Source organism: Syzygium oleosum, unplaced genomic scaffold (assembly GCF_021117445.2).
Source record: "Syzygium oleosum isolate NSW1041296 unplaced genomic scaffold, Sole_v2.1 Sole_v2.07, whole genome shotgun sequence".
In the NCBI taxonomy this organism is placed as follows: Eukaryota; Viridiplantae; Streptophyta; class Magnoliopsida; order Myrtales; family Myrtaceae; genus Syzygium; species Syzygium oleosum.
This window is the reverse complement of record NW_026607491.1, coordinates 3,439,267-3,451,682: the sequence shown is the minus strand read 5'-3', so window position 1 is coordinate 3,451,682 and position 12,416 is coordinate 3,439,267. Positions and strand designations below refer to the sequence as shown.

Sequence of the window (12,416 nt, the reverse complement as noted above, 5' to 3'; positions counted from 1 at the left end):
AAATAGTTCGGGCAAAATTGTCATAAGTGTACGTTGGGATTTTTGTGGTATTAACCCTTATACTAATCATTATTATAAGTATGTTATTGTTACTGTTGTCAATATCATAATATTTTGATAGATATGTTTTCTTGAGAGAAAATTTCAGGTAAGTCATAAAAGGAAAGTGGGGTTTTTATTATCAAAAAAAATAGTTTTCCTTTGGGGGGCGAGTAAATTTGTCAGAGATGTATTAATTTGGGGTTTTTGGTGATCAAAAAATTAGTTCGGCTCGCGGCAAAATCGTGTCATAAGTGAAAAGAAAGGAAAAAAAAAATAAAAAATTAAAGTTTTGTTGGGATTTTTGTGGTGATTAATCCTTATATTAATCATTATTATAAGTATGTTATTGTTACTATTGTCAATATCATAATATTTTGATAGATATGTTTTCTTGATGTGTATAATATAATAGTTAACAAGAATTGACTTAATTAAATAAATATAAAAAAAACTATCTTTTTTTCTCAATTTTAGATTTCTTAAATCACTGTTCCTTTCTTTTTCTCATACCCACTCATTTCTTAAATGACCATATTTTTTTTCCTCTCGTTTTACTTTTAGATTTTCTAAGATACCCTTACTTTCTCGCATATTACTTTATTCATAGCAATATAAAAGAATCTTAATAATTATAATTAGGGAAAATTCCAAAAAGGAGCCCGAAATGGAATCATTTTCTCAAATAAGAGTCTGAAGTAGATATCGTCTCACATAAGGGCTTGAAGTGGCCAAATCGTCTCAAATAAGGACCTTTGGGCGATCGGTGACTATTCCGTCGCCGGAGAAGGGATATTTTAGTAAAAAAAAAAGTATAAGTATTTTTTTTACTTTCTTTTTCTTTTCCTTTTCTTTTTTTTGTTCCCTTTTTTCTTCTTCCCCAGCGGTCACTGCGCCTGGTCAGCGACGGCCTCAGGCGAGGGCTGCCCTTACCGGCGTCGGGCAAGGGACGTCCAACCCGCGTTGGGCGAGGGTCGCCCTCACCTGTGCTGGGCAAGGGTCGCCTCGCCTGAATTGGGCGGGCGAGGGTGACCCTCGCCGCCATCGGGCGAGGGACGCCCAGCCCGCGTCGGGCAAGGCTCACCCTCGCTTGCGTTGGGCAAGGGACGCCTCGCCTGCGTTGGGCAAGGGTCACCACGAGGGAAACCCTCCCTAGGCCAGGCGAGGGCAGCCTCCGCCGGCCCCGGCAATGGCCGACGGAGGGAAGAGAGGAAAAAAAAAAAGAAAAGGAAAAGAAAAAAAAAAAAAACAAGAAAAAAAAAAAAAATTTCAAAAAAAAAAAGGACGAAAATATCCTTTAGCCGGTGAGGTCGGTCTTTATTTAAACGATATGGCCACCTCGTGCCTTATTTGAGACAAGATTCACTTCATGCTTTTATTTGAGAAAATGAGGACATTTCATGTCGTTATTTGAGACAAGATCCACTTCATGTCGTTATTTGAGAAAATGACTCCACTTCGGGCTCCTTTTTGAAATTTTCCCTTTATAATTATATACAATTGGGAAGTTTTATACGGAAATTGGGGAAAGAGAGAGACAGTCAATGGCTTTGGCGTTGAGGACACATAGGCGGGGACTAGGGATTATTTTTGTACAATTTCCAGCAGTTTCTTCAATTGATAGAGGTTGTACGCAATGTGCACAAAGTCATAGGTTTAGAGATACTTATTTAATCCCTATTATAATTTGACAGTAGTATCTTCTTATTATAATATATTGACATGATTAATGACATATTGCGTAAGTATATATTGACAGAAATATGAATTTACATATATTATACTCTCATAATTTTCATTTTTGTGATATGATATAAGTCAAGAGGGAGAAGAGATTGTTTTCCTATTTTAGAAAGACAGGTACCATTCATATGAATAAAATGTAAAATAATCATAATAACGAATATTTACGTGGATGAGTTCCATGTAAAAGAATTCAATGATGTATTAGACTCATGACTAGCTACTAAAGGCGCGTTTGGTAACGTTTGTTTTGAAGGACAATTTCTTTCAGAAATAGTTTTTCTATTTCTATTTCTTGGATGAGTTTTTAGCAAAAGAATGCGTTTGGTAACGCACAAAATTTCTATTCCGGAATAGAAAAAGAACAGAAATGCGTTTGATACAACCAAAAAAATTTCTATTCCCAATTTTTGCATTCAAATCTATATCTTTTATTTAACTATAAGTACAAGTTATAAGTGAAAAAACCAATAAGCATGGTTTATTGGTTTGTCTAATCCTTTTAGGGGTTAAAACCCTTTTAATCCCTAAACTAAGGAATCTTCAAAAATACCACTTGGGCACCTAAAAAATTAAAATTTCACTCAAAGTGGGTGGCCACGGGTATTCTAAGCCATTTTGTGATTTTTTTTTTTTTTTTTTTGGGGTAAAATTTATTAAAATTTTTTACTTTCCCTAAATTTGCTTCTTTTTTATTTTCCAGAAACTTTTTTATGAAATTTTTTTAAATTTTTTCAATTTCGGAATTTTGCAAATTTTTATGGGTTTTCTGAGTTTTTCTTATTTTTATGGATTTTCTGAGAATTTTTCTGATTTTTATGATTTTTTGGAATTTTTTAATTTTCTAATTTTTTTAGGGATTTTTCTGAAATTTTTCTAATTTTTATGAATTTTCAGAATTTTTTAATTTATTCTAAGACAATTTGTGAATTTTTTATTTTATATTTTTTTTGGGGAAAAGTTTATTAAAATTTTTTACTTTCCCAAAATCTGTCTCTTTTTATTTTCCAGAAACTTTTTTATGAATTTTTTAAATTTTTTCAATTTCAGAATTTTGCAAATTTTTATGGGTTTTCTGAGTTTTCCTGATTTTTATGGATTTTCTGAGAATTTTTCTGATTTTTATGAATTTTGGGAATTTTGCGATTTTTTTAATTTTTTTTATGAATTTTTTTTATTATTCCTGGAATGGACCGGATATTGGTCAACGACACGGAGGATGGAGGAGGAGCGCGGCGAGGACCGGACCTTATTTCTTTTTTTGTTTGTGAAAAATAAAATCGTTCAAACAGACTAGTTTTTTGTTCAGAAAAGATAAATAAGAGTAAACGTTCAACGCTAACGACGTCTATTTTTATTTTGTGTAATTCACTTCAGAAATTGAATACTTATGGTGCATCAAAGCGCCTTTGCTTTATCCATACAGTACAGCGTACCTATCAAAGAATCCAAGGCTAGCCAAAGAAAACTTGGCCCTCCCCGAGAGAATGACCCGTTCTGACCTACTGAATAAATTAATTGATATGTAAGTAATAGATCAAACCATTCTAGAAACTCTTGATCTTATGCTAAGCATTTCTGATGTCATTTCTTACTTATTATACATGCAATTCGCAAACCAAACAATGCAAAATAAGTATTATTTTACTTAACCAAATAGTATAATATGCACTACATTATTTAACCTAAATAGAGTAAAAGCCATTAGAACTCTATAGTATTACACTATAATACCTATGACATTACAACATTATTTTAACAATTAATCGTACGGCAAGTAATACATACATTAAAATAAATATACTGGGATCCACGTAAAATCTACATGAAAGTAGTTGATGATTATTGATGCTTTTTTTTTTCTTTATCAATCATAGATCAATATACTCTTGGTAACTCAAAGATGTCAAACTGTGCAGAGTTCTCACCACATTGTACAATCCTAAAGAGTCTTTGCTTACTTAAAACATCTTTAACGAAATTTGCTCACTCAATCATTGGAAAGCCAATTTCAATCACAATGGAATGCATTGTCAGTTTATTTTTGTACATGTAATCCAGGTCGAAAGCTCCAATTCCAGTTGTGCATTAACAAGTTTGCAGTCATGAAGGAGAGATAGGATGATAATTGATGGCGAGACTACTCAAAAGAAAATACCCAAGCAAATGAAAGAATGAAAAATGCCACAAATGGTTTTTGAACTTTGGCCAATGCGTAATGTAGCCTTTAAATTTTTAATTTGTTCAATGTGATTTCTGAACTTTCAATTTATTCAATGTGATTTATGAACTTTTGGTACATGTTCCAACTAATCCCTGGACTATGTAAAAATGTTCAATGTTGTCTTTCCATTAATTTAAGTTCAGGGATAACATTGAACATTTTCATATAGTCCAGTGACTAGTTAGAACATGTACCAAAAGTCCAGGAACCACATTGAACAAATTAAAATATAAAAACCACATTACACATTAAGCTGAAGTTCAGAAATCACATTAAACAAATTTAAAATTCAAAAATCAAATTATACATTTATCCAAAATTCAGAGATCTCGTGTTACTATCCCATAAAAGAATGATGGATGAATGAGGGAAAAGTGAATGGTGTTAAAGGGGGAAGGAATCCCTCTAAACTTGTTATCTTGGTTTCCCCTTTCAGACTCCGGACTACACGCGGTGACGCCCCGATCATCGAAACAGGGACGTGCCCAAATTCCTAAAACCCCAAAACTTTAAACTTGTACCAGAGGAGTTTCGACCTGCCATCAACGATTCTCATGACTCTAGCCGAAATTTTTTTCTCATTCACCAAGAGACGTTTTATGCGAAACAAATGCAAAGTCCGGCGATCCAAAGCCTGTGAAAAGACCAAAAGCTAGCACAAGAGAATGCCTACAAAACCTGTTATAATTTGTACAAATAATGAACCAATCAATCAATGAGAATCTGAACCCCTCTCCCACTATTTACAAAAGATGAAATACAAGGTGATCAACAAAAGTCTGAGGGCTCGGAGGAAAAATATGTACAGAGAGAAAGAAACTGAGAGAAGGCTGTCGTCACTAGCTAAAATCCTATATGCAACATCATCACCCCGGGGCTATACATGGATGCACAAGACACAGCATAGCCATCACAATGGACCTCCGAAGACAAAGCATGGAGAATGTTATAGAGCTCCAATTGACAAAACATTAAGTGACAATCCAAGAATGATGAGGACGGTCGAGCATAATTTCAGAACACCCACCACCACTTCTTCTTTTTATGGTCTGAAAGTTCAGGCAGCTCTGCAAACCATCGAAAAGCAGAAGCAAAATATAGAGTCATATCACAACATAAGAAGACCAATAACCAAACTATCTATTTCATTTTGTTTTCCTCTCTCTTTTCCAAACCAAGTAATTCCATAACTATCGAGGTAAAGCTGATGTTAAAATAGATCCCCGACAGCAGCACATATAAGAGCAAAGGATCGAAAAAAGTAGAGATACTTGATCGGAACATGAATGAGCAGATCAGATGAGATATCACTTACATCTATGTTAGCACCACTACAGCTCCCCAATTAACCATATCAGAGTTTTAAGGAATATCCACAGGAAATCAACAGGCCAACTGGACTACAGTCGCCACACACTTGGTACCGCTTAATTGCATCAAGAATAGAGTGGCCAACTAGGAAAAATAAAGTTTGTAGGTGGAAACAGCAGTGGCTTCTATTAGAGAGCGTTAACAAGAAGAAAATCATGTGACATACAAAAAGGACAAGCACATATGAAAGATAAGCGAAGATCATGGGGGGTTCAATGACCCTTCCACATAATTATGAAGAACACCTACAGCTTTTTGCTTTCTAGCCTTTGCAAGTTTGAAAAGCTACACTTGATAACATTACCATGACAACCCTTAGTCAGCTTTTTAAATCCACGGCCTGAATTTCAATGGAATAGCACTATGGTTGAAAGCAACTATCGCTAACAAGAAAACCATTCTATAAGCAGACCAGCTTGGCCTAATAAAACTACATACCCTTGCTGGAAAAAAAATGTATTTGTTCAGACAAATTGCAATGTCAAAGGTTTAGGCTATAATGTGGCTATGCCTTGACCGTTGATTGCAATATTTAGGGCATATACTGGCCACCAGGCATGATGAAATTTCAACACTAGAAGCTACTAGGCCAAAGTGGGCCCAAGGATCTGATTTCACTCGCACAATTCTTCCAAGTTCCAGAAGATCAAGGAGCTTTGGTTCGATAATTTATTAAGTGCTTCTCAACTCAATAATATGACGTTGCACATAAAGCTAACACGATGCATTTGTTGTAATCTCACTTCTCCACTAGCAACCACAAAGCTCTAGATTCAAATTTGAAGCGAGATGTTCATCAAGATTGATAAATTGGATCATATCAGCTAGAAGATGTTCTAGGAGCAACTGAAAGGTCGCCCGCGTCCATTAAAAGAAGAATTTGACAAGCTGAAAAATGCCTCCTCTCAGTTTGGCTCTTGTAGAAGGCTTAAAATTAGAGACAAGCTAATGAAAGAACAGACTACATAATTTATACAGCACTTGACGAACATATGTATAAGTAGAAAGTGAAAGAGGGAATATCTGGGATTAAAGACAAAATCAGAAAAAGAAAGCTTGTTGACATGAAAAATTAGTCACTCAAAACCATATGAATGTATCACAACTTCTTTTGGCAACACCAAGACGCGCAAAATTAGTCACTTAAAATATATACAGAGCACGCCTTTTCCAGGCTACAAAAGCACGAAGACTAACCTCCTTCAGGATAAATTGAGTTGTAGTGCACCTCTGCCCAGAAACTCAAGAAAATGACTGGAAGTAAAACAGAAATTGTAAGTTTATGGATCATCTGGTTCCGTAAGCTAAAGAACAAAGCAGGATCCCGATACAGAAATTAATGCAATTTCGAGTTCCATTGATTCTGAGGATACTAAGCTTACAGCGTCATTTAACTAATATTCGATACTCAGAAGCACATATCCACTCAAATAATAAACAAGGAATACTTTTGACCCGAGAATTAATAAACAAAGAACAGTCAACCCAGAGATGCACTATCTAGCAACTCTGAATTGTGCATTCATGTACAAATCATTGGAACAACCACGATGTCTTTAGATACCCTCGAAACTTTGTCCTCCCGTTGCAACAGATTGCCAATAAAATGATGGAAGAGATGACAGTGTACCTATTAGACTCTATACAGCAAGAGGGGTATGAACAAATGGACAAGCTGGATACTTTATCCGTACAATCAGATCTACTCTACCAACCAGGGGAGTAGTGCACAAGTTGAATATTACCAAATGCAACTAGCATCATATTATGTGGAGACTTCCAAAATTACTAGGTAAACAAGTGGAATGAACTGAAACAGAACATCATCCGTGCAGAAATTAAGCGAACGAGACCATGTGGTCTACCTAAACTAAGCTTTACTCACCTATGTCCAAAACTGTTGCAAATTATATATAAATATCCGAGTGAAAAGTGGAGAACTGGGGAGACCATGTAAACAGCCAAAGAGAAAAGGTAAGGAGAGTCTGCTATTGAATGGAATGAATTTAGGACACCCACATGCTAATGGCCTCCGCAGATTACATCAAGAGTATTATGCAACGTATGTCCAGAGGTTTGGATGTTGACCAATCAGTAAGCAAAATTTCATGAACCATCCACCTTGCAGATTAACATTAAGGTCTTATATTCAGCTTTCCTTTAAAATATTGCAGTGCGACGCATAGAATCCTTTAAGCCATGGTATAGATCAAGAGGTACCATAACAATCATCTTTCATAATGACAATAAGTAAATAAAGAAAATATTACCTCGTTTAGACTTGGAAATATGTGGAAGGATCTCAATGTAGCACGTGTCCTTAAAAGAAGTGATCACCAAAATCCTGACTCCATACTGCAATTGAGCAAGAAGAATGCATTAATAATCTCTATCTACTGACAGAGAGGGAAAAGTCACTCAGGCTCCATTGATTTAACTAATCAAACCACCACAATGACAATGACAATCACAAGTTTATCCCATTAAGTGAGGTTCGAAAAGAAGATTTCACTACCAAACCTTTTCTTTTCCTTTTCCTTTTCCTTTTCAATGACACAAAGTATATCATCACTTTCCATATTCACATGTTTAGCACCACTATTTCATCAGCACCCCTTTTACTGGTCCAATAATGGTGGCTGCTAAACCGGAGAAGCCAATTGATGAGAGGTCAATCAGAGAGAAACTCTACCCCCACACAACCGGCCACACCATAAGTTATCATTACAAAGGTGTTTACCAAATGAAATGAAATACCATCCGCATAAAGCAAATGATGTTTTTGATTCTACATTCACCCTTGCAAACTTTTTAATCCATCTGTGATATATGATTTCTGAACTAACCTAACTCAATGTCATTTTTCATTCAACCCTTTATTACAAATACTTTGTCATGAAAACTATTACAAAGATTAAAAAAAATAGATTATGAACGAAGTATTCTTGTAGGAGAATAAGCAAATACCTCTGACAGTTACATCTTACTCATACATCAAGGATAATTAAACCACAACAGTCAACTGACACACATTTACTCATACATCAAGGATAATTAAACCACAACAGTCAACTGACACACATATTGTTATGGCTGATTTATCAATTAAGACAACACGAGGGCCATGTGAATAAGGTTGAATGGAAGTAGGAAAAAGGTCATAGATTATACGGAATCTGCAGCAGCTTGCAGTGTGACATGATCACCCCATTCTCCACTCCTAGTCAACCAAAACAAACAAAAGATAAATAAATAAAATTTATGTCAGCAAAGGATGAGAACAACCATATAAAAATGACTGCCTACTTGCTCATTCTCTGCAAATAGTCGCCGAAAGCCATTGGAACATAGCCATCATACATCTCTGGACACGACTTCAGCTGATTATATTAACAATCATAAAGCCAAAAGAAATAAACATCAGAATTATCGCAAAGAACATCAGTTTAAATCCCCACCACAGCTGTGCACTACCTGTTGAACAATTTGCTGCCTCACAAATCTGTGGTGCTCAGGTGATCGATATAGTTGGTCTGATAAGGCACGAAACTGATAAAAAGTTCGAGTAATGAGTGTCTCAACCACATATGTTGATAAAAGGACGTGGAAGCACCGCAAAAAAGGAAAACAGCCTCGATGGCCAGAAACAATTGACAACAGAAAGGAGAGAGATTGATGCATGGTCGAAACATGAGACAACACATAAAAAATTTAATCACCGTGACAAAATGAAAATGATGATACTTGATATATGAAACACATGATTCCATGAACTATGAAAGTTTTAGTGTGTTAACCAACCTGGCAGTTACCATCTCCCTGGATTTTATTTTCAACAAGATCGTATATCTGTAACCTGCAACAGATAAAAAGATTAAACAGCATGTAAGTCCGCATGGTATCAAGTGGTTGGGGCAGTTAGCTCCCCTAAATTCAGTATAACTAGAAGACAGCAATACAGCTCAAGCTTTCGAAGTATTTGTCATGCCCCAATCATAATTTTAAGAAGCAGAAACAAAATAAACTGAAGTCCAACTTCTTTTCCCAATTTGCACAACTTAGAAAGAAAACGTAATCGATCATACATATATAGTGAAGATGGAGATAACACACATAAATAAGACCTACATGGCATACTTACTAATGTAAGTGCCAAAGCACTATCCTAATCATTGAAACCAACTGATAGATTTATTTTTCAAATAATTTTCACCTACTGTAGAAATTTTCTAGATCCATCCTACCTAAATACCAGACCAGTTTGCTTGATAAAACCACCAAATGATCTTCTCTGTTTTGCCTTAAGAGTATTTGATCCTCAGAGAGAACCATCCACTTGACATTTAAATATCACATCATCCAACAAAAGTTAGATATGAACAAGACCTGTCTAGCTTTAGTCCAGAAATAAAAAAAATAAGAAAGAACAAAACCTGTCTAGCAGCCTTTGATGATCCGACACCTCTTCTTCTACAGAAGGTATTTCACCATTAATTTTAGGCACATGCTGCAAAAAGAATCAGAGGAATCATGAACAGAAACATTTCAATTACAAGGAGATGGGAAAGTACAACATATTTAATCAAATTTGCTGGCACAGTGATGTCGATGTTCTGTTAACCATTAAAAAACAAACCGCAAGCTAGGTTTTACATCCATAACCACATCGTAAAATTGTCAAGACCAGAAAGCATCAAGTCTTGCCAATTGAACTTTTTCTGCACAAAGGCTCAGAGTGCGGTCAAAGATATTCCTGGCATCAGCATTTAACCGGTCACTGCAACTCGTAATTTTGGCCATTCACTGGAGTGATCAATCTTGGACAATGGAGCAATCATTCATCCTATGTATTGATTGGTTCTAGTGCATGATAGAGAAGTGACATTCCAAATCACCATACTGACGGTCTTAAAAATGATTAGATAATAGGTCTTCTTGGCCAAGTTAAATAACAGCTTGAGGTTGCTGAAATCACAGGATTTTGACTGAGCAAGCATCTGACAATATAGCTCATTCATGGGTTTCAAGTCCTTCAACACAGCCCTTATCCATAAGAAGAATAGATGCTAACCTCCTTAGACGATAACCTTGTCCACGGATGCTTAATTCATCAAAACTCTTAATCGTGCAAAACCCCAGACTGTGCCCTACATCCATGAGATGCATGGACAAATATTCTACACATGTTAAGGCAACTCTCGCTTAAAAACCCTGTTTCTAGTGGCAACTGGATAGAACTTCATTTAGTCTAGCAACATGCTATGAGTTAGAACATCGTCATTGTTTAGGAAGAGAAATGTACCAAATAATCTTTGTGCTCTAAACAATAAAAGGTGACAGTAAGCTCAGCACGGTGGAAACACTCACACGAACAGGGACCATCTGATTCAACCTCTTGCTAACTTCACCATCAAGCACAGATTCATCTGCCATGTGTAGCATATCCACATCATAATCAGACCCTGAGCTGGAACATGAATTAGCATTTCCCACCTCATCACGTGCTCCATCCTCTTTTCGATCTTCCAATCGTTGATCATTTTCCCATCCTGTGTGTTATGAAAAAACTCGAAACTAAGAAGGTCGCAACAAAGCCAATGGAGAAACACCCAGAAATTAACTCACCTTCAGCATCAGAGTATCTCTCCGAAGGAGCGAGCCAATCCTGGGTCAAAACCGAAGCTTGTAATTGTTCGATTCCAGAAGTTGACGCACCAGATGCTTCTTCAAGAGCGAGTCGTGAAAGTTCTTCTTGCAAAGCATGCGCAATCATCTCATCATTCTCCACACTTGGTTGTTCTGCTTCAACGTAGCCTGGTTGATCTGCTTCGACGTAGCCTTCTCTCACGTGTTCGACACTACTCAAGTCTGGATCATATTGAGTTACACAGCCACATGAACCGGCATTGGAAATAGAGCAAACATCCAGAAGTTGATGGAGGCCCCAGCGTACAAGATTGGGATCTTGGTCGTGCATGGTCATGTTATCCAGTGCAATGTACAACCGACTCGACGAAATAGAGAAAAACAAAAGATCTGGATGACAAAAACGAGGAATCTTATTATATCAAAAGCCGTACCATCAACGATCAATCCTATGCATTCAGGCAAAGAAGATTCTTTCTCTTGGCAAAAAAGTTAATAAAATCGGGACCATATCTGGTAATTACTCATATAAAGAAACTCATAAGACAAATTACTTTGTAAAATTAAAAGAACCGTACCCACTCAAATTGCCCAGATGCGAAATTGAAATTAGATGTTCAGATAACACAGCCATCACGCGATCTCAATTGCAAATAATTTGAAGAAGCAGGCGGCTACCAACGCTCAAGTATGGACATGGACAAAAAAGAAAAGTCGATAATAACACAAAAACTGTCGTTCTCATTCGTAGCTTCGACAACTTACCAACCCATTTATGATCATCAATGAAGCAAAGGCAAAGAAAGCGTGGAAATGAATAGGTTCGACAAAGAGACAAGAAACGACGCTGACACAATTAAAAAAAGAACCAGAACATCCGATGATCCGATAATTAGGAACCAAATTATCGGCCAGAGCCCCCCATCTCCAAAAAAAAAACAGAGCTGTTCTTCCCAAAACCCACTTCCTTAAACGCCGAGATGAAACCCAAATCGCCAACACAAGAACAAACCAACACGCCAAACAGGGAGCAAACGACAAGTAATCAAAAGAAAGATAGCAACTTTTTGCATTCCCAGGAAAAGGGTAAAGCTCAGAGGGCGGAGAAACATCATACCTTGGAATCAAACACAAAGTATGGAACCCAGAATTAAAACTTTCCCAGCTTGAAAAAAACCAAAGATCTTCTCCTTTTCTTGCACAGGCGCAAGCATCCGCTCGTCCTCCACCTTGCGTACCTTTTCCTTCTTCCCTTTTTTGTCGCCTCCCGTGGTTTTATGGGTGGGGTTTCACTGCAGCACACGTAACGAATCGCCGAAAGTCGGGGGAAAGAAAGGATCGTGGCGCGGGTGTTCAGGCCGTGATTTTGTTGAAAATCTTCTTGGCGGATATC

At 36.7% G+C, this 12,416-nt stretch overlaps 1 protein-coding gene across 3 annotated transcripts; it reads right to left on the bottom strand.

The window, feature by feature from the left end:
• Positions 1-4,659: 4,659 nt before the first annotated feature.
• On the bottom strand, positions 4,660-12,416 carry LOC115690700 (OVARIAN TUMOR DOMAIN-containing deubiquitinating enzyme 9). 3 transcript variants are annotated; one of them, XR_008816974.1, is made up of 12 exons: positions 12,141-12,416; positions 11,003-11,413; positions 10,745-10,926; positions 9,811-9,884; positions 9,179-9,233; positions 8,852-8,926; positions 8,684-8,757; positions 8,549-8,597; positions 7,648-7,732; positions 6,575-6,631; positions 5,322-5,502; positions 4,660-5,073 (listed from the first exon to the last, which is right to left on the bottom strand). XR_008816974.1 is itself a non-coding variant. In XM_030617146.2 (11 exons), the coding sequence occupies exons 2-11, from the start codon at positions 11,358-11,360 to the stop codon at positions 5,021-5,023; spliced, it is 1,062 nt and encodes a 353-aa protein (XP_030473006.1). In that variant the 5' UTR covers positions 11,361-11,413; positions 12,141-12,415; the 3' UTR covers positions 4,660-5,020. The 3 variants fall into 3 exon arrangements, 2 of the variants coding, with proteins under 2 accessions (XP_030473006.1, XP_056169221.1); XM_030617146.2 differs by lacking the exon at positions 5,322-5,502 and having other exon boundaries at positions 12,141-12,415; XM_056313246.1 differs by lacking the exons at positions 5,322-5,502; positions 8,852-8,926.